This window comes from Brachionichthys hirsutus, chromosome 2 (genome assembly GCF_040956055.1).
Source record: "Brachionichthys hirsutus isolate HB-005 chromosome 2, CSIRO-AGI_Bhir_v1, whole genome shotgun sequence".
NCBI classification, from domain to species: domain Eukaryota; kingdom Metazoa; phylum Chordata; class Actinopteri; order Lophiiformes; family Brachionichthyidae; genus Brachionichthys; species Brachionichthys hirsutus.
The window spans coordinates 8968792-8989827 of record NC_090898.1 but is presented as its reverse complement, the minus strand read 5'-3'; the positions used below and the strand labels follow the sequence as shown (position 1 = coordinate 8989827).

Sequence of the window (21036 nt, the reverse complement as noted above, 5' to 3'; positions counted from 1 at the left end):
TTGAGAATGAGGAAATGAATCAGAACGAAGTCACTGAAGCACGCGTGGGGGGGCATCCTGTGTGACGTGGAATGAAGCGTTGCGTCCACCGCACCGCCGCGCCGCGCCGCTCCTGCGGGACAGGTGCGCCACTTCACCTGTACGGGTGCCGGGAGGGCAGCCCGCTTGCTGCCACGTGGGGCCCGGGAGACCGTGTGCGGCTCCGACGCGGCGGCTTCAGGTGTTCGCTGAGGTGTGGTGTGTTTGTTCTCTGTCTCCACCCACCTGATGTGCTCGCCCGCCCCGCGGGACTGTATCCGGGGGGGTTACTTGCTGCTGGGAGACACTTGTCGGGACACAAACGGATTTAAGTGATTTTTCTATCGCCCAGTTTGTTTCTGCATGAATAGGAGGGAGTGGTTTTTTTTGTTTGTTTGTTTGTTCAATGGTTTGTTCCAGTTCAATCTAACGTCTCTTACATGACCCTGAACAAAACAACAACAACAAAAAAAACAGCTTCTTGGAGTTATTTTTTGTCTTTTCTGTGTCCAACAGCCTTGGAAGACCCCCGACCTGAGACATGCGTCTCTTCCCACGCCGTGTGTCCCCCCTGAAGCTGGCGATCCTTGGGGGGACTGTCTTCATAGTAACACTAGTGGTTCTCCAGAGGGACGTCGGCTTACATGATCCCGCCGAAGACCCCTGGTTTAAGGAGCTCGTGGACAAGAAGGAGAAGGTGATGGTGATGGTCCGAGAGGCCGTGAACAATATCGGCTTCCAGATCAGAGCGCCGCAGCCGCCAGGAGTGCAGGTGCAGCCCTCTGAGGATGCCGGATGCCCGCCTGGATTTTACACTCGGGCTGAGCTCAAGCCTCACCTGGAGAGACCGCCCCAGGACCCCTACAGCCCTGGGGCTGACGGAAAAGCTTTTTTCCAAGCCGAGATGTCCCCGGAGGAGGAGAAGGAGAAAGAGGAGGGCATGACACGCCACTGCTTCAACCAGTTTGCGAGCGACCGTGTCTCACTTAGCCGTAGTCTTGGGGAAGACACGAGGCCTCCAGAGTAAGACCTGTTCTTAAAATCCACTGATGGTTTTTAGCATAATCAGTGTCTCGCCGAGACGTTTGATGCGTACGCGGCAGGCCAGATGAGGCCTCGGGGCTCGGCCGGGGTCACGCTCAGATTGGTGAATTATTTGCATGCATTTTCCTTTCGCATGGAAAATCACGACTCCAACAGCTGACTGTGTATCGAGCATATTCGTGTACATATGTTTGCATATACTGGATAATTGAACTTGAATTATAATCTGTGTTTTTGTTTTCTTTTTATTGTGCATGTGTGGAGGGCAGACCTCAGACAACGGTCTGTTAGACGTGGCGCTGCGATGGACCTTTCATCTGGCAGACCTCTCATGTTTGTCTTTGTCTCTCCTTTTTGCGTTTCGACGCCACTCGCCTTGCTCAGGTGTGTCGAAAGGAGGTTTCCCCGCTGTCCTCCTCTGCCTACCACCAGTGTTATTATTGTCTTCCACAATGAGGCCTGGTCCACCCTCCTCAGGACGGTCTACAGCGTCCTGTACACGTCCCCCGCTATCCTACTCGAAGAGATCATCATGGTGGATGATGCCAGTGTTGCAGGTGTGAAAATGACGAACACGCACATTATTACAAGCCATCAAATCGCTACAAGATCCAGCTCCAGGAAATAAGACAAAGGAGAGGCTTCGCTTTGCTCAGTATGTTTAACAGAGACATAAAATACCTGTCAGACATAGTCGTCGCTCTGTTTGATCTGTTATCGTACTGAATCATTAGATTTCATCAGGACTTGATGTTTGAGGAGATACTGCATATCTGACATGCTGTCCATACTGGCGCTGTAATCCGTACCTCTGCCAAGGAGGTTGTGTTCTTGACGCCGTCTGTGAGGTGTAGAGGGCAGCTTTATAATGTGTTCACGTAACAAAGTGTTTTACAATCCAGTGTGATGACTTGTATAATTATATTGTGCAAACTCTGTCAGTAATTATGCAGCGGCAGAGTAATGCCGTTTAGTAATGCTTGTTATTTAACACATTCGTTTTAAAGGGCGTGACTGAGATGCAGATGAACTTTACTACTGTTTCAAACTATTTCTTAGCTGCCGCCTCAGTTCAGTTCTTACAAAAGTAATTTGAGCTTCTTCTTCTTTTTTTTTTTAGAACACTTTTTAAACTGAAATAATTGACAGTTAAGGGAACTGTCTATTTCTGCTTATTTAAAATGCTAACTGTTATCACTAGTATGAAAAGGCCTGCAGAGATCAGGTGTAAAAAGTGATAAGAAGCTAGTCACACTGCTACTTTTAATTATACCTCAGCGTTTAGTATCAAGGTTTAGTACCCCCCCCAACATCCTGGTGAGCTCACCTTTGAAGATTGACAAAAGTGATATCATAGTTCAAATAAAGCTCCTGTTCAAATGGCCCAATAGGCATGGGCGTTGTGGTAAAGAGCCTCGTGCACTTTCAGACAGGAAGTGTGAGCCGGTTTTACCAGCAACTTTTCCCCACTTATTTCCTGGGAAGTGAAGACATTATGTTTTTTTTTTTTATTCCTTCAGAGCATCTGAAGAGCCAGCTAGAGGAGCATGTGAGCCAGCTGAAGATTGTCCGGGTAATGAGGCAACGAGAAAGGAAGGGCCTCATCACCGCCAGGCTCCTGGGTGCCAGTGTCGCGCGGGGCCAAGTCCTGACCTTCCTTGATGCGCACTGTGAGAAAACACAAGTCACAAAAGCCATGATCATGATTAGTGTCCATCATTTGCACATGATATTAAAACAAAATAAAACTTGTGTGACCTGTCAGGAGACATAAATTATTAGATGTTTCTACGATGGATGCAACTTTCTCTCTGCTTGTTTTTGTGCGGACGCATGTTTTCTTTGTCAAAATGTCATTTTTAATTTAATCCGTGATGTGTAGCTGGTGAATATTTATTATATTAAGCTGTTGTCATGCTTTTGGCTAGAAGATATTTGTTGATAAACGTTAATGAGGGTTTTTCTTTATTTTTTTTATCGTGAACGTGAATGTTTCCCCCCTTCCTTCCTTTTCTAGGTGAGTGTTTCCACGGCTGGTTGGAGCCTCTGTTGGCTCGTATTGTTGAGGAGCCCACTGCTGTGGTCAGTCCAGAGATCACCACCATCGACCTCAACTCCTTTCAGTTCAACAAGCCGGTGGCCACCAATCGCGCTTCCAACCGTGGAAATTTCGACTGGAGTCTGACGTTTGGTTGGGAGTCAATTCCCGCAGATGCACAGAAGCTGCGCAAAGATGAAACCTGCCCCGTAAAGTAAGGAGGCTTGTGTTGGTTTCACCCAGAGGACTGCCCTGAATCATTCAAATGTTTGTGTCCGCCTGTGAAATTTTCAGAACCCCCACTTTCGCTGGAGGTCTCTTCTCAATCTTAAAGTCTTACTTTGAGCACATCGGAACATACGACGACAAGATGGAGATCTGGGGCGGTGAAAATGTGGAGATGTCTTTCAGGGTCAGTCTGTTTACCTTCACTCCTATACTGTAGTTCAACATGACGCCCAGTGAGTCCGTCCGATCGAGTCCCACCATTTTGGCTCGCAGGTTTGGCAGTGTGGGGGTCAGCTGGAGATACTCCCATGTTCTGTGGTGGGCCACGTCTTCCGCACCAAGAGCCCTCACACCTTCCCCAAAGGCACAGAGGTTATCACTCGCAATCAGGTGCGTCTGGCCGAGGTCTGGATGGACGACTACAAGAATATCTTCTATCGACGCAACAGCAATGCTGAAGCTATGGCCAGAGAGGTTGGTGTGACCTGCCAGATGCACGTGGATTCTCATTATTGGTCTTTCAAACGAGAAGTTATCTGTAAGTGATTCTTTCTTAGCACTTTAAATACATGTTCTTCACAATTATAGAATAAATACGGAGACATCGCTGATCGTCTTCATCTAAGAGAGAAGCTTAAGTGCAAGAACTTCACCTGGTATTTAAACACGGTCTATCCAGAAGCTTTTATTCCAGATTTGAATCCAGAACTATACGGTGCAGTAAGTAACATTTTTCTATCTATGTGAATATGATCAATAATAACATGCATCACTTGTTGCAGAAATGTGTCTTTGCTTACCACAGATTAGCAATTTAGGCTCCCAGACCTGTCTGGATGTTGGAGGAGACAACCATGGAGGTAAACCCATGATCATGTACCAGTGTCACAACATGGGAGGAAACCAGGTACAATGGATCAACCATGTGAAAGTAACAATGGGCTGTGTTTGGACAGTTAGGTCTCTGACTAGATGGTTGTCTCTTCTAGTATTTTGAATACACGTCTCATAAGGAGCTTCGTCATAACATTGGAAAGCAGCTATGTCTTCACGCCAAACCCCAGTCGGAGCCGGTGACCATCGAGCAATGCCAGCTAAAGGGGAAGGGCACGAGTTTGTCCCCACAACAAGAGTGGGTCTTTACAGAGGTGAGGAGCACTAAGGGACACGTCTTACTCTTTGGGGAATGCACTTGTTTGATTTCTTGCCAAAAGGTAGATGAGAAAATGGCTATCGGTAACAAAGCTGTAGGTTTAATGTAATGCAACTGGCTTGGTTTAGTTTAAATAAAACTTTATATATTTGAACTTCTTGACTCGTGCATTCACCATGCGGTTGCCAAGCCACTAAAAGATTAAGAGACATGGCCCATCAGAAAACGACATATTTAAATTATATAAATAAATAAATAAAAACGATATTAGGCTTCAGTATCGTTTCATCGTTTCTTTGTGATGCTGCTTTCTAGGAACATCTTCTGAAGAATCCCAGTAGTGGACAATGTTTAGGTCTGAAAGACAACCAGATTAAGATGGACATCTGTAATCCATCTGACGTCTACCAGCAGTGGTCCTTCAGATGACCCCAGTGACCTCTCTGTTCGCCTTCTCGGACTCGGCTCCAAGGAGTCAATTTGACATTGATCCAGATGGGCTTAATGTTCAGTATTTGAACATACTGAATGTACAGATAAAGACTGAGGGAAACGCTAAGACGGTCACACCTTTAAAGATGCTCAGCTTTACCTGCACATGTTTTAAATGTATTTATGGTGGGAGCACCACGGACACAAGTGGAGGTGGTTTGGGGTTTATCAGGCAGTTTGGACTTTGCATTCGGGACTGGCAACGTGACTATAGGGCAGTGGCTATCTACTGCTATCATCTTAATTCAGGGCGTATTTCCACTTGAATGGAAAAATCAATAATAATGTTTTTGTTTGACAGTTAATGTTGAAATGTGACAATGTGCACACATTTTTTACAAAAAAATAAAAACTCTGTTCTGTTATGTCAGATAAATAATTACTTGTGTTATGAGCCTTTTTTAAATTGACATATCTTGAATCACATTTCAGGATGTTTCACAGTTAATAATGTAAATATATTAATAGAAATTATATACTTGAGTTATAATATCCACTATCCACCACTATCAATATGTCCTTAGTGGTTATACTGCCAAATGGTTTTGCCAATAATATTCATATTGGGACTAGAATTTTGTTTTTATTTTTTTTTAGGTAATTTTATCATCCCAAAAGAATAATTCAATTTTTTTTGACTGATGCTACCATTTATTTGATACGTTTAAGAGGCAACTGTAAGATGTGATTTATTTTTAGAATACTGTCAGTACAGGTTCAAGAGGAATAGAGGCCAACTGATAAGAATTCTTTCTCAGTTAATGTTTGTCCAAGGTGTGGTTTTGGGGCAAGACGCATTCCTGTCAGTTATCAGCATGGCGTGAATACAAATGACATGTGAGTAGAAGTGAACACGCAGGAGATATTTTTTTTCTGTTTGCCAGGTTTGATGGCATTTTAAGGTTTGGCATCTTAAACGTTGCAGAAAGAATGAGGAAGCAGTGACATTTCAGGAGCTCGAGATTTAATGACGAAACTATGTCAGAGAGCAAGAGGAAGCAGCTGCATTAGTTAATTGTAACAATAGGTGGCAGCATGAACTGAGTTTTCGTGTGGGCTGAGGCTGTCAAACTTCACTCCCTGTCGTGTGACTGTAGAAAAGCGAGTGTAGCTAAGGCAGACCAGAAGATGAGCACCGACCGTTTGACTCGGTTTGAAGCGTTTGGGCAGCTCGGGAGGGAGCTGCATGGCGAGGAGCAGGCCGGGCACGCCGGCACGCACACATTCATAATCCTGGGAGCCTCTGTAAGTACAAACTGCTGAGCTTCTTACAACATTCCATGAATAACCTTTTATAATAACCTCTCTCCTCTAACCTTGCGCCATTATGCACTTGTAATGGTAGCAGATTTGCAGAAATGATTTTCAGATATTGAAAGGTGTTGCTGAGGCCAGCTCAACTGTCCATATGTCTATCTGGAGGAATCTTGAGAATAAAAGTTAAAAGTATCTCGAAGTGGCAGAGACCCGACATGTTCGGCAGAATCTCTCTTAACTATCAATGTGTACATTTCTTCCAAATCCCGCTTTCCGAGTCCTGGAAAGAGAGCGTTCAAAGTAAACTCAACAAATCCAGTAACTCATGTCTCTGACCACACATTTGCTCTTTGGACTCTTGATTCTTTTTAGCTATTCAATAATCAGTAGAGTTGCATGATCAGAGCTCGTCCATTATACTCGTATTATTTCCAAAGGGAGACCTCGCAACAAAGAAGATTTATCCCACTTTGTGGTGAGTAAAGAATTGTTCCTTAAACACAGTTTTCAGAAGTTGTTTGTTCATTTTCCCCATGAGGACTCCGGCCCTTGGGCAATGGTCTGCCTCTCTACTTTTGACTGACCCTTCCCTAGGTGGCTGTACAGGGATGGACTTCTGCCAGATGAAACCTATTTTGTGGGTTTTGCTCGGTCTAACCTGACTTTGGACGACATCAAGAAGGCGTGTCTGCCTCACATGAAGGTAGTGCACTTCAGTCTCCGTGATGTCTATCTGAAACAGACAGTTGTTATTATTTTGGGTGAGCTTTATAAAAATTGTGCTTTAATATGTCCATCAGGTAGCAAATGAAGAGGGAGAGCATCTCTCGGCCTTCTTCAGTAAAAACTCCTACATTAGAGGCAAGTACGACGATGGCAGCTCTTTCGCTCGACTCAACACTCATCTGTCATCTCTGCCGGGTGGAGGCGATGCCAACAGACTCTTCTATCTGGCTCTGCCCCCCACCGTCTACCACCATGTCACCACAAACGTCCAAGCCCGCTGCATGAGCAGCAAGTCAGTATTATGCTTGTGCATTTATTCAAAATCAATGGTCTACTTGATATTTAATCACATTATTCAGAATCTGGAATTTGTTTTTAAAAACAGGGGGTGGAACAGAGTAATTGTTGAGAAGCCCTTCGGTCGGGACCTGCAGAGCTCAGAGGATCTATCAACCCACCTGTTGTCCTTGTTTGCCGAGGACCAGATCTACCGCATAGACCACTACCTGGGCAAGGAGATGGTCCAGAACCTCATGGTACTCAGGTAACATCGTCCATGCAATTCTTTTCAAGCCTTTTAAAATTGGCCAGCAGGGACTCAGGCCCTCTACCCATTCAAGGGTTGGTAGTTTGAGCCCCATATTGGTGTGTCCTCCGGCACTGCCTCTGAGCTATTGATGGTGCAGACCATCAGAAAACCCATGTCTGTCATCCGCCCCCTTCATACTGAGGACTTACAGTTTTATTCTGTCACTTCAAGGTTTGGAAATAGAATATTTGGACCTGTATGGAACCGGAACAGTGTCTCTTGTGTGACTCTCACCTTCAAGGAGTCAGTTGGCACTCGGGGCCGTGGAGGATACTTTGATGACGTTGGTATCATTCGGTGAGACACAAATAACTTGGATATGAGTTAGACCACTGAACGCAATGTTCTTGTGCCAATGGTGCCTTTCCTTTCCCTGATTAAAGTCCATCTATGTGAATACAGAGATGTCATGCAGATCCATCTCCTCCAGATGCTCTGTTTGGTTGCTATGGAGAAACCTACTTCAACCAGCCCAGCTGATGTGAGGGATGAGAAGGTAATGCCATTCATTGGATGGTTGGAAATAGTAGGACTTTAAATGTATCCTTTCTTTCCATGCCTTTGCAATCCTGTTGTCATTGTGGATGTGCTATAGGTGAAAGTATTGAAGTGTATAGCCCCTGTTGCTGTGTCAGACGTGGTGCTTGGCCAGTACACGAGGGACCCTGAGGGGGATGGTCAGTCCAAGCTTGGGTACCTCGATGATCCCACTGTATCTGAGGGATCCTGCACCCCGACCTTCGCCACCGCAGTGCTCTATGTCCAGAATGAAAGATGGGATGGTAAGGTAAAATATATCCTCAACTTAATTCCTGTCTTTATCTATCTTTCACGTTATCTCTTCAACCCCCCACCCCCCAGGAGTTCCTTTTATTCTCCGCTGTGGTAAGGCTCTGAATGAAAGGAAGGCAGAAGTGCGTCTGCAGTTCACTGATGTGCCGGGTGACATATTCGATGAACGGTGTCAGAGGAATGAGCTGGTTGTACGAGTGCAGCCTGACGAAGCCATTTACCTGAAGATGATGGCAAAGAGGCCCGGAGTTTACTTCAGCCCAGAAGAGACGGAGCTTGACCTCACCTACGGGAGCCGGTACAAGGTGCTGCTCACTCCAGTATCTGTGTTGTTGTTGTTGTTTGTTTATTGCTACTGTCAGGGTGTGTGAAATTAATATGTCTTATCAAGTTTTACTCTTGTGTCAAGCTGGTGTAAACAATGCTAGAGATAGTTTGGTCACGTTTTATGTGAAGAGACAAATCTTCAGCATGCTGCAGTATATCACGTCACGTCACTTAGTATGTGATAGATATGCAATGTCTCACTGAAATGTGTGGTTAAAACATGGTTCAGGTGAACAGACGGACCAAAAATGGCCTTCAGGGCAATTCTTTGACATTATAGAACAAATGCAATTAAATCTAAATCTATCACATCGTGAATAAATGGGCCACTTTCATATTTACACATATAACTCATTAGTTGTTCATTTAGAATGTGAAGCTCCCAGATGCTTATGAGAGGCTGATTCTGGATGTATTCTGTGGAAATCAGATGCAGTTTGTCCGCAGGTTTGTAGAAACTTTTACTAACATAGTTCTTCATCTTGGTATTTCATTTCATATCCTTTTTATTTTTTGACCTGTACTTCTCCTCTTTCTGTCTAAGTGATGAGTTGCGGGAGGCCTGGAGAATTTTTACCCCCCTCCTTCACCAACTGGAGGCAGAGAGGACACACCCCATCCCATACAAATATGGAAGGTAACATTATCTGTTAGTTGGAAGAAAGAAATATTTTTCCCTCTTTTTATTTATTTATCTTCTTTCTGGCTTTTTCGTTGTCCTGTCCTCAGTCGTGGTCCAAAGGAGGCGGATGAGCTCGTGAGGAGGGTTGGATTTCGCTATGAGGGAACATACAAGTGGATGCAACCCCATGCAACATGATACCTTCTGTCTCTCTCACACACACAGACAGACACACACACACACACACCAATGTAGGCAAGTTGACATGCATCAAAGGTTACTGCAGTATGTCACCACTGTACCGATGTCTGATTTTGACTGTTCACCCAGAAATAGTTAAATAAATCACCGTTCACTGATCTGTTCTCCGTTACTGTTTTTAATGCCTTCACCACACTAAACACTTGTTGCTTTAAGACATGAGAAGTGTAGTGGAGGCAAGAAAAGATCTTCTTGCGTGCTGGCTTGGATTGTTTGCTCTGCGTTTACAGCCATCACTAGCCACAATGGAGCTGAACGCGACGCATTCAAGGCAACAGCACAACATCAAATACTATGGAGATCCTGTTGAACCAGTTTTGTAAGAACTGTTGACTCTCAACGAAAAAGAAGTTTGAGTGTCATGATTAATGTAAGAATGTCATTCAGGCCTTTTATTGCAACAACATGAAGAATATTATCTTAACATCTGCTGACATCCCCTGGATCTCTTTTGCTGGATGCTTAAGGCAAAAATAAATGAATTTGCAGACCTTAAACTTCATTTGGATGCAAAAAAACCGACAACCTGCACTTCATTAAACAGCAATTTTAGTGAGGAATATTAAACAAACACGTTTTAAGAATAAATAGCTTTATTTACTCTTTTTTAAAAATATATATATTGCTAAGTAAAAGTACCTGAAATATTAGGAACTATTTGCTCATGACAGACTGTGCTGTTGTCTGGATAGTCTATAAAAAAATAACCAAACATCAAATCAGCCTTCCCTTGCAAACAGTCCTGTTGCTGCTTTCGTCATCGTCCAACGTGACGTTCATCACTTTTCTCACTGCCGTTGCTGCATGGCTGCTCCGTCCTCCGCGCCCCTGGCGTACAGACGCACCAACTGTCCATGAATCCTGAGAAGTGGAACAAAATTAAAGCTTCGAAAAATGTTTATCCAGACCAGTCCTAAAAGTTCATTTTCATGTTTTCCTGTTATGACAGAGCAGTTTGAAAATCTAACCCGACGTGAAAAAGAGTGCAATACAGCAGTGTATGAGAATACCCAAATACAGCAGCTCTTACCGGCAGAGGATCTCAATGAGGGGCAGAATCTCTCCATCACAGTTCCACACCGATGCAGCAGGAGCCTTGCTGCAGCACAGACCACAAAGAAATGTGCTGCATGCGTTCGTTTTGTTCATTTCTCGCCATGTGCCCGTCTCTGCTAGGTGCTGCTGAGATCCACTCCTGCTTACAGTCTCGTCTTCTTCATCTAAAATATTATTCACCACTCCAATCCCTTCATATTCTTCTCCTTGATTGCCAGAGGGGAGAGAAAAACGGAGGCCCTTCACACGGTGAACCTCCACAAATGGCAGGTCAAACTAAGATAGAAGAAAGAGAGAAACGTAAGAGTGTTTAAAATGACAAGTTAAGCTTTGTTTTGTGGGGAAATGCCCCATCACCTGGTCTTGAGTGCTGGTGTGCCTGTAAAGGAACTTCAGGAATCCAAGTAGGTGAGTGTCCCGCACCAGGATGAGGTCCCCCGTTCCATCTGCCAGGTGGGCTGAAGGGGAGAGGCCCAGAGGACTCCTCTGGCAAGAGCTGGACATACAGGTGAGAGCCACACACCTGAACCTGCCGTCCACAGTCACCCACTCACCTGGAGAGATGAGCGAAAGAGAAGCATCTAAAAATGAATGACGACTTTATCAGGCCAAACTGTGTTTATATGTGTTTTGTAGTTCTGTAGGTTTTGCTCACCATATTCCAGAGCAGATTTAAGCTGTTTGCATACTTGTGTACTTTATTGGTTTGATTTGCATTAGTGTGCTTTAAATAAAAGGTGGGAACTGTGACGCAGGGGTGACAAATAAGGGCCTTGGAAGTGGTTGAACGGGTAGAAAGGCAAATATGAGATGATTAATAGAGAAGTAGAGTCAAGCTTCATTTTTCAACTCAAACCGGTGGTATATCAAATTCTTAGTTGCCAGGTTTGCTGGGTATGTCTTTCAGTCAGCATATTGATTCAGAGCTTTGGGGTAATAGAAAAATTGAGAGAAATACAGAGGTGGCCAAAGACATGCCAGTTGCCCCTGTGTGTGATTCTGGCACTGAGTACTGAGATACAGTATACCGGAATGTATAATGTTTAAGAATATACATTGATAGGAAAACAACACTGGCCATAATATTTTATCAATAAAATAATACTGATTTTTTTAATGCTTTAATATCCCATATAATAGTGTATAAAATGTTCATTAAAGGGCATATGTATTTAGCAGAGGATGTGCGGACATTTTAATCTGTTGAATGCTCCAAGATACAAAATTATGACTTCATAAGACAAAACACAAAGATATAGTTTCAAAAATGGATTGAATTAGAACACGAACACACACACAGGACCGTAATGGGCCAACGTTGTTACCTTTTTGGTCATTCCTAAACTGGCTGGAGTTGGAGCTGTGCAGGGACCTTGGATTTGAAGAGTGAGGGAAAAGTTGTTCTGTGCTTCTGGAGCACACACTGCACCTGAACATATAAACATGCAACATAAACAATTCTCATCCTGGTTGGGAGTCTGTGAAATTGCAAGATCCTTCATCTTGACACCCATTGAAGAGCTTCAGAAACCATTTTCTGACAGAGCGAGGCAGCTGCCCGAGGCAAGCTCTGAGACAGCGCCCTGTAACAGGAGGCTGAGGCACACCTCAGATCGAGTTCCTCCCGATGTGGTTCCAAACCCTCCTCAAGGTGCACACAACACCTGAGAAGCTGCTGCTGCTGGCGGTAACAGCCGCAGCGTCTCAAACAGTCCATTTGAACCATTTCGGTGCTGCTTAAATAATAATGATGCTCCTCCCAGTGTCGCTTTATCCCTGTCTTATTATAAGGTAAGAATAGGACTGTCCTCATTCTTTGATACACTGGATAGCAAAGTAAACATCAGTCACCAAAGCTTGTGACAGGTTTTCAGTATTTCTGTAGGTTCATACAGTTTGATGCAGAATTATATAATACATTATTTAATGGTTGTTGCAATAGAAATATCACACACTACACTCTACATGACTCAGTGAGACATGTTTAAAGTTTTGTTCTTTTTAACTTAAAGGGGGCTTCCACAAGTATCTCAAAATTACACTGAAGCAAATAAATAATAAGAATTAGCTTAAGTCGGTGGTTTTTCTCAACTTGGCCTTGAAGTTTTGGATTTTGACTGCAAATGTTTTCCAATATTAGTCATTATTCTTCTCGATAACAAAAAAAGAAAATCGGTATTGTCCCTGAATTAAACAGTTATACGTGTCTTGCCAGTAGTTGCTGTTTTACCCTGAAAGGCAGCGTGTTCTGTCTCTGGGGCTGGAGAGCACGGTGTCTGCTGGTAGATACTGAACTATGCCTGCATAGCTCCTGTTGCTCAGATACACCATCGTGCCTAGACAAGGGAGAGCAGTAAGTTAATACACAGCACAGCATGTATAGAACAAGTACATTCGGAGGTGTGGTTCCTGTTCAAGATAAAGTTCTAACTATGAGCTGAACGTAGATAAAGACTCTGAGACCGTCTCCTTCCCTTACCTGAATAGTCGTATCGTAGAGGTCCCATCCAGCGGTGCTTTTCGCTCTCGGCTAGAACATCCCCGTAGAAGCCATAGCCCATCATGGACACCGAGTAGTGCAGCAGGGTGGACGCTTGGTGGACCGAACACACATCCAAAGGCTGGGAGTCTCCTGTAAGGTATTTGGTGGATAAGCAGGGATTAATAATCCAAACAATCAAGCTTTTAAGATGTTAATAAAAAAAACCACACACACACAAACAAAGATTTAAAGAGCCCTCACCGATAATAATGTGCAAAGCTGAAGTAACAGGGTCGATCACTCCCACTGTGGTGTAACAAACGCAGTCTGTAGAGCCTATAAATAAGACACACCATGATCTGTGATCTTCTAAATCAAATGCCATCGGTTTATGAACGACAGTGTCATTACCGGCGGGGATGATGCCAATGTGAAGAGGGCAAGGCTGCAAATCCACTGCAGGGTCGTTCTCATTCAGGCCGGCCTCCTGTTGAGTCCGTCCAATCAAACCGTGGAGTATCTCGCTGAACGTGCCGTCCCCGCCGACACACACCACGCTGTCATAAGCAAACACGCCGTCTCTATCAGGAGAGCGCCTCCCTCCCAGCGAGCTTAACTGCCATTTCCCCCACTGGGTACGAGTGTTTGTACTTGCAGTACTCTCACCCGTCAAAGCTTGACAGGTCTTTCTTCAGGAGGTGGTCTCTGGCCTGGTTTCCCCTGTCAGTCACTAAACATTACATTTTAGGATTACACAGGAACAACAAATTACTCTGTCTAATCTTCTTAAAGCATTTCAAATGCTCTTCTCCAACATTGTTCTCCAAATGCATAAAGGCAAGTTGGTACCGCTTGATGGTCACTTGCCTATGACATGTGAGCCGATACCAGCCAGCTCAAAGAGAGGAGCAACCAGAGAATGGTAGATCTCTCCTCCTTTCCTTTTCCCTCCGAACGGATTGATGAACACCAACAGCCGGTGTGGGCGCACCGGACCTGGAGGGCACATATACAGAGTTTTACCGGAGTGTTTGAATGAAGAGGATTAACACATTTATAAGATACAGGAGACATAATATGAGCTTTGTCTTTAGGAGCCATCCTTACTGTGGTTTTTCACAGCAGCTTTTAGTTGATCCGTCCACTGGTCTCTAAGAACCTGACTGGGGCAGCTGAACTGGGCCTGGCCCAGTCTCCATAATAAACCATGAGGGCCTCCACTTCTGCAACGCTTCACATAAAAAACTAGTGGTGGACGATAGACAAAGAAGACAAAGTTGTGAGCTGTGAACACACAATCTTTACTGCCGCAACACGAGGGTTTACATTTGTTACTTGTGAGCTGCTCATTTGCATGTGCAGTAAATTATTCAGTGTCTCGTCTTGTATCTGACTCTCCCAAGAAACCGCACCTGTGAAGTCTTTGTCCGTGTCTTCAAATGATTTTTGGGGTAATATCTCCATCCGGCCCTCCACCACTCCAACCACCTCCGACACAGGCACCGAGACTTCAACCACAAACACAAATACAAACAGAGCAAACTTCAGCGGGAAATGTTTCTTTGCATATCGTGAACAGAATAATTCAACCATCTGATAGCTTTAGTTTATTTTGCCAATGAAGCAGAAACAAACTAATAACATTGAGCTGTTCCAATGCCAGAGCTCTCTCACATTGTTTTAGGTGCGTTGTTTTTTTACTGCAACACCTGTCAAATACTTTTCCCATGACAGGTGCAGGTAAGTCAGTTAGAAAAAACAACAACTTTATTTACATTTTGATTGTGATTGTAATTCAAGTTTGCACATCTGAGATATAATTCATAAAAATGTGAATTAACAAACAAAATAAATGCTTCAAAAAATCCCAAAGCATCAAAAGAAGCTTTTCCTGTAAATGGGATTTAAGGATATTAAATCCCATACTGAACAGTTTTGGAGTTATGCCATCTTAAGCCTCAACTGAGACCCTCAACAGTTTATATGGAAACAATGAAAATACCAAATGAAACAAAAACAAATGTACAGTTTGAGGCAAACTCAAACTCATAGCAGTGGAAATAAAAAATACAAATGTCAACGATGCTAAAGAGCACAGGGAGAAAGCTTTATGAAAATTATTATTTTTTAGTTATACTCTATTAACAAAACATGACAACGAGACAACCAGACTCATTCCTGTAGCCTTTCCTTGTTTGTGCTGATGATAAAATTAATTGGAACTTGTTCAGTTTCAAGAGTTCTAGTATTGTTAATACTGGCTCACTATGACATTACAGGCAAAGGGAACGCCTGGCGCTTTTCCTACTATGGCAAACGAAACCAAAAAAGGCAGACTCACTAGAGCTGTTAGTAATTAAATAAAAATGATCGTCTTAAGAGAGGTCTTCTAATGTCCAACTGCAAAAAGAACTTTGGATAAAGTTTGGGAAAACATAATTTCATCAGCTTTGCGCCAATATTATTTGGTTTCAACACACTTCAAATACACAGTATATAGCATTAGATTACAATATAAACCCTGTATTGTCATTTATCAATCTCGTATCTTTAGTGGTTTTAAATATTTTTACAGTGACGGTCAAACTTGTACGTAAGATTGGTCACACAGAGGTTTAACCTTATTCTGCATTCTGTGTATCGCGTTAATGCTGTTCAACTTGTTTTTCACGTTCTCTGAACGCTCCCTCCCTGTGATGTGTTTTGCGTTTGTTGTTCAGAATAAATATACACTTGAGTTTGAGTTATTATGTACACAGTAAGTTCAGCCAACAGAGGAATCGGGCTGTTAAAAAAACAAACCTAGTATAGTAGGTTATATAGAGGGACTTGTTCTGTTCTTTAGAGACATACTTGCTCTTTTATTGCGATCCTTCAAATCCACCTCAGTCCAGTTGAAATGCCAGCCGGTCAAGACCGCCCGGTATCTTTTACTCCCGACCCACAAGGTTGACTCCAGCTTCGAGTTTGTCTCCATCTGGATAAACGTGTCAGACGCCGCGGCGCTCATTCCCGTGCTTCACAAAATAAACACACGTACAGGTTGAAAATCCAATCTCGCCATCGGCCTACAACGCACCAGCGTCCTAATTTGACATGAGAAAATGTTCAGCGTTCTCTCAAAAAAAACGACAAATAAGAATATAAATTTGAGTTATTGCGCCTGTAAAGCGCAAAAGCACCGACTAGTGCGCAGTGTAATTCTCAAAAAGGCATTTCCTACAGGATCCCGCCCCCTGACACCTGTTACGATCCCATGCGCTTCTGATTGGATGCCGACTCCATTTACCTGTGGTATTAGCCGTCCTTAAAATAAGGAAGAAGACAGAGGGAGCGGATGACGATAATAAAATACAATAAAATAGCGACCTCAAACGTTTGGTGAAACATTTGTGTCATAATTAGTTGGTCTGTCCCTTCATCCAGATTGTCTCCAAAATATGGCTCCGGTACATGCTCGGTCCAGTCTCACACTCATCAATGGAGAATTTGTTGCGCAACTGACAAAAATGGTCCAAAAAGCTTTAAATATTTCACCGATATATTCCTGAGACCCAGTTAGCATGTCCTCTGCAGTGGACATTTGTCCATTACAGAGGACATGTTAACAACATTCTGCACAAACAGCATTTTTTTTATGATAACAATATAATGTAAGTGTAAGAGAAACTTAGATTTCACTAATTACAACATTTGAATAACACACGAGAATCTATATGCAATCATATAAAAAAATAACAAGAGCAGAGACACTATAATATAAAATATTTATAATAATATACAAATACAATATAGATTAAATATAATAAATATTCTGAATATCACACATGTAAAAACACACTAAAGACAATCTACCACTATTGCACTTATTTTGAACTGTCGAGCTGGACGCTGTCTGAACTTCCGCTATCTTAACTTCCGCTGTCTGAAAGCCTTCGTGGCGTGTTTTTCAAAATAAAAGTGATTTGTGAAAACATTTTGCACCTCACATAAGGGTTGTAACTTTTAGTGTGAAGTCTGAGCAAACCATGTGGTCGTCATTGTCGCACGCGCTCCAACCCTCTCCTCCCTTCCTCAAGCTAGCTAGCTAGATAAGCTCTTTAACACTTGTAGCGCAATTATTATGCATTGATCTGTTCATTGCGTCATATTTGATTTCTGTTTATGTAACTCGTCTAACAGACCAGCGAACAAAATGAACATACGAAACGCAAGGGTAAGTGTGTGGAAAACCGCTCGAAGCCATGCTGCTTTCAAAGGAACTAGACTGTAGCAAGGCTAGTTATTCTAGCATACTCTTTAGCCTTTCATGTATCGCTATCTTTCTGACGTGCGGTTTCTCTATTCAGCCGGAGGATCTTATGAATATGCAGCATTGCAACCTGCTGTGTCTTCCAGAGAACTACCAGATGAAATATTACTTTTACCACGGATTGTCCTGGCCTCAGGTAAATTAGTCTGTGATGAAAGCGCCGTGATCTAAAATCGTGTTTATGTCTCCAAACTGTTTATTTGACACGTGTTTTCATATTTTCAGCTCTCATATATTGCAGAGGACGAAAATGGCAAAATTGTAGGATATGTGCTCGCAAAGATGTAAGTAACTTTATTCAGTTGATGTTAAAAACTAACATTTATTCCACTATATAAACAGTAAACAAACTTGTGAACCTTTTTGTAGGGAGGAGGACCCAGATGATGTACCCCATGGACACATCACATCCCTTGTGAGTATGAATGGGTGAAACGTCACTCACTCATTTTGCTGGTGTATCTCTGTGGGTTTCCTGATGTAACAGAACTCTCATCTGTTTCTGGTACAGGCAGTGAAACGCTCTCACAGGCGCCTTGGTCTGGCTCAGAAGCTGATGGACCAGGCCAGCCGGGCCATGATTGAAAACTTCAATGCCAAATATGTCTCACTTCACGTACGCAAGAGGTACTGTGCACCGTTGGCATTCTGTGATGATGTTTTGTAGTTATGTGGTATGGTTTGTAGATTACAAAGTCTTTTTTAACACTTTATTTACATTAGTAAAACTGATTTCTTTTTCTCCTGCCTGCAGCAACCGGGCAGCTCTGCACCTTTACTCAAACACACTCAAGTTCCAGTAAGTTTGAATAATTCAGCATTTAAAATTTTTCATAGTTCATACATTCTTGTTGCATTGTTACAGCTCGGATATCCAGAAATAAGGAACGTGTGAATTGTATTGGATAAGTAAAATGGTTTGACTCACATGTTGGGGATGTATAAATATAAGAGTTTAATCGGCATATCACAGTAACAAGAATGAGCGGAGAAAATGTTTACAAACACAAGTTTGTAATCGTAAATGCACGCTTTTTTGTGTGGTTTTTTTTTTTTTTACAAGAGAGAAGTGTTTTTCTTGCTGTGTCATCCAGCCCAATATGCATTTTATTGTTAACTATATTTTCATCCAGTGGCTTTCAGAACATTTTGATCTATTGTATTGTAGGACATATGCAAAAAAAAAAATTCATCTTCATGTCTTTGATAAATTTGAAGCAGTATAGTTTGGTTTAATTGTGCTAATGGACAGATTAGCACCAAACCGTTACTCTCTTAAAATAGATAGGAAAAAAAACGGACCAGAACGATCTTGCTCTGTCTCTCCACTGTTGCAGCAATCACCAGCTCGATATTTGTCAAACATAAATGCTTAAATTACTAAGATGATTTGAAAACAACTTATTCTCGCTGCGCTTGCCTTGCTTTACCTACAATCGATTTTGTGCTGCTGGATTATCTATATTTGACGCAAAGCAGAATATTTAGCTAGAAATGATTAAATGCTACAAATCATTAGAACCTTCTCCTCGACAGTGGTAGAAAGATCCTGGTAAATAAACTTAATCTCTTAATCTTAATCTCAGTGTGTTGCTTTACAGGATTAGTGAGATAGAGCCTAAGTATTATGCTGATGGTGAGGATGCCTATGCCATGAAGAGAGACTTGGCTCACATGGCTGATGAGGTGACATCATTTTCACATATCATGCTGCTTGTTATGTTGAGAACTCTAATGCGCAGCTTCTGATAATGAATCTTGTTTTTTTCTTTGTCCTACAGCTGAGAAAGCCCGGAGTGCGTGTGTCCGGCCAGGAAGCGCCGTCTGGCCAGAGCCCATCGGGGTCTGGTGACCAGGAGAGGGAGAGTGAGAGAGACAGCGGCGGGGAGAGCAAAGAGCTGAGTGAAGTCAGCGAGGCAACAGAAAGCACAGACGTTAAAGATTCTTCCTCTGATTCACAATGACGCTGCAGTCCGAGACGCTTTTAAATGCATCCCTCATTTCCACTTTTTATCTCTAATTGACTCTGACTTTAAAAACTGGGACTGTCTTTGCATAAATCCCGTTCATGCATTTCCATCGCTGGGTTTTTCTTCACATTATTGATGAAAAAACGACAACATTTTGGTTAAGGAAACGAGCCAGCCTGTTAGCTAGATGAAACTAAAACAAATATCTGCTGTGTTTTTATTGGACTCACTAGTTGTATGAAATTTACAACAAGTGTTTCTGTTTTTTTTTCAATCTGGGATCTTCATTATTTAAAAAAAAATACTTCAAATAAAACACTCATAACACTTGGGCTTTGCATTTATTTGTGAAAAGCGTTTTTGTGTGTGGAGTCTTACGTTCTAATAACTAGTTGTTATGGAAACTAGTATATCTTGGCCATTATGAAACAGTCAATGAAATGCCTCAATGATTGGTTAACACATAGCTGGATGTCATCTGAGTCTTGTACCATCCGGACTGTAAAGAGGTCTCTAGAATCCACACTGAAATTAAGTATTGACAGAATCTAATGAGGGATGGGATTCGTGTTGAAGGTTCTGGATGATTGTGTAACGTCCTTAGAGAGTGGCTGGAATTTGAAGATTTATTTTTGATTCCTAACGAAGTTAAAACTGGTGACACCAATCCTCACTTTGACACACCACATATACACATCACCATACTCTCCAGTGTGTCCCAGGTCCCCCCCCCCCTGAGGCCTCCTCCCGAAGGAACATGCCAGGAACAGCTCCCTGGGGAGGCGTCCATGCAGGAGCCATCCGAAACAGATGCCCGAGCCTCCTCAGCTTATTCCTCTCGATGTGGAGGAGCAGCGGCTCTCAGAGTTCCTCCACGGTGACTGAGCTGACTCACCCTGTCTCTAAGGCCACCCTACGGGGGGGAAATCATACTAAAGCTACAGATACGATACTTAAGTGGAAAATATACTTAACAAATACAAAAAAACTGCTTTCAACAGTGGATGTACAACTTTGCCATTTGATCCCTCTCTGCTTGGAGCTGAGTTGAAATGTGTTGTGAAAAGTCTTAAATGAAGACTGAAGCCGGCTCTCGTTCACAGTGAAAGGTCATCCGATACATCAGTACTGTGTTGCAACTTCCTCCAGTCAGCGGTGTTCTAATACAGCAGGGGGTTTTTTAAGAGAGAAGTACGTGACGGATAACGGCAACTTTCATTCTACTTAACACTTTTCATCAGAGAAGTTAAAGTAGCAGCTGTTCAAAACAAGTGAAGCGCATGTGATTAAAGTGATCTGGGACTTTTTCAGAAGTCAGACACATTTAAAGCATTTGTGAAGCCATTTTATTTGATGTATGTTTCCACAGCCATATAGTACAGTATGTAAGAGATAACATATTCTATGCCAGGAATCCCACAGTGGGAAAAACCCAGTATTGAGAGACTAATCAGTGAAGACAGCTGGTGATTGATTGGAATGGGGACCTGTGGAGTTCAAGAAGCTGCATGAGAGTGTGCCGCAATTGTGCACCGGTGGCTCAAGCAGCTGAATGTGTGAGAGAGAGAGAGAGAGAGAGAGAGCTGTACATGCCTTTATGTGTGACAGAGCGATTCAGAAAGATGACTTTCACTCCACCCACAACCATCCGTGTCCAGCGTGAGGGGGA

At 42.9% G+C, this 21036-nt stretch overlaps 4 protein-coding genes across 6 annotated transcripts; 3 read left to right on the top strand and 1 right to left on the bottom strand.

Annotated features, from left to right (window-relative positions):
- The first annotated feature begins 559 nt into the window (after positions 1-559).
- Positions 560-5320, top strand: galnt6 (UDP-N-acetyl-alpha-D-galactosamine:polypeptide N-acetylgalactosaminyltransferase 6 (GalNAc-T6)). Its single transcript, XM_068753759.1, has 10 exons — positions 560-1041; positions 1447-1619; positions 2583-2732; positions 3080-3314; positions 3395-3512; positions 3602-3802; positions 3917-4048; positions 4134-4235; positions 4318-4476; positions 4797-5320. Exons 1-10 carry the CDS (start codon positions 560-562, stop codon positions 4908-4910), a joined length of 1866 nt encoding a protein of 621 aa, XP_068609860.1. The 3' UTR covers positions 4911-5320.
- A 781-nt stretch (positions 5321-6101) lies between these two features.
- LOC137909320 (glucose-6-phosphate 1-dehydrogenase-like) lies at positions 6102-9747 on the top strand. Its single transcript, XM_068753770.1, has 12 exons — positions 6102-6218; positions 6668-6705; positions 6825-6933; positions 7031-7248; positions 7342-7500; positions 7717-7842; positions 7948-8041; positions 8141-8327; positions 8407-8642; positions 9035-9111; positions 9209-9301; positions 9394-9747. The coding sequence occupies exons 1-12, from the start codon at positions 6102-6104 to the stop codon at positions 9482-9484; spliced, it is 1545 nt and encodes a 514-aa protein (XP_068609871.1). The 3' UTR covers positions 9485-9747.
- Positions 9748-9936: 189 nt separating this feature from the next.
- zgc:158263 (ceramide kinase family protein) lies at positions 9937-17614 on the bottom strand. Of its 2 annotated transcripts, XM_068745079.1 has the most exons (14): positions 17603-17614; positions 15939-16062; positions 14498-14593; positions 14193-14330; positions 13953-14081; positions 13752-13815; positions 13497-13642; positions 13347-13421; positions 13083-13235; positions 12834-12939; positions 11929-12032; positions 10961-11157; positions 10578-10879; positions 9937-10408 (listed from the first exon to the last, which is right to left on the bottom strand). In XM_068745079.1, the coding sequence occupies exons 1-14, from the start codon at positions 17612-17614 to the stop codon at positions 10336-10338; spliced, it is 1719 nt and encodes a 572-aa protein (XP_068601180.1). In that variant the 3' UTR covers positions 9937-10335. The 2 variants fall into 2 exon arrangements, with proteins under 2 accessions (XP_068601180.1, XP_068601178.1); XM_068745077.1 differs by lacking the exon at positions 17603-17614.
- Positions 17147-19693, top strand: naa10 (N-alpha-acetyltransferase 10, NatA catalytic subuni). 2 transcript variants are annotated; one of them, XM_068745080.1, is made up of 8 exons: positions 17147-17301; positions 17435-17533; positions 17623-17681; positions 17767-17812; positions 17909-18024; positions 18152-18196; positions 18999-19083; positions 19179-19693. In XM_068745080.1, exons 1-8 carry the CDS (start codon positions 17281-17283, stop codon positions 19359-19361), a joined length of 654 nt encoding a protein of 217 aa, XP_068601181.1. In that variant the 5' UTR covers positions 17147-17280; the 3' UTR covers positions 19362-19693. The 2 variants fall into 2 exon arrangements, with proteins under 2 accessions (XP_068601181.1, XP_068601182.1); XM_068745081.1 differs by having other exon boundaries at positions 17172-17301; positions 17484-17533.
- Positions 19694-21036: the final 1343 nt, after the last annotated feature.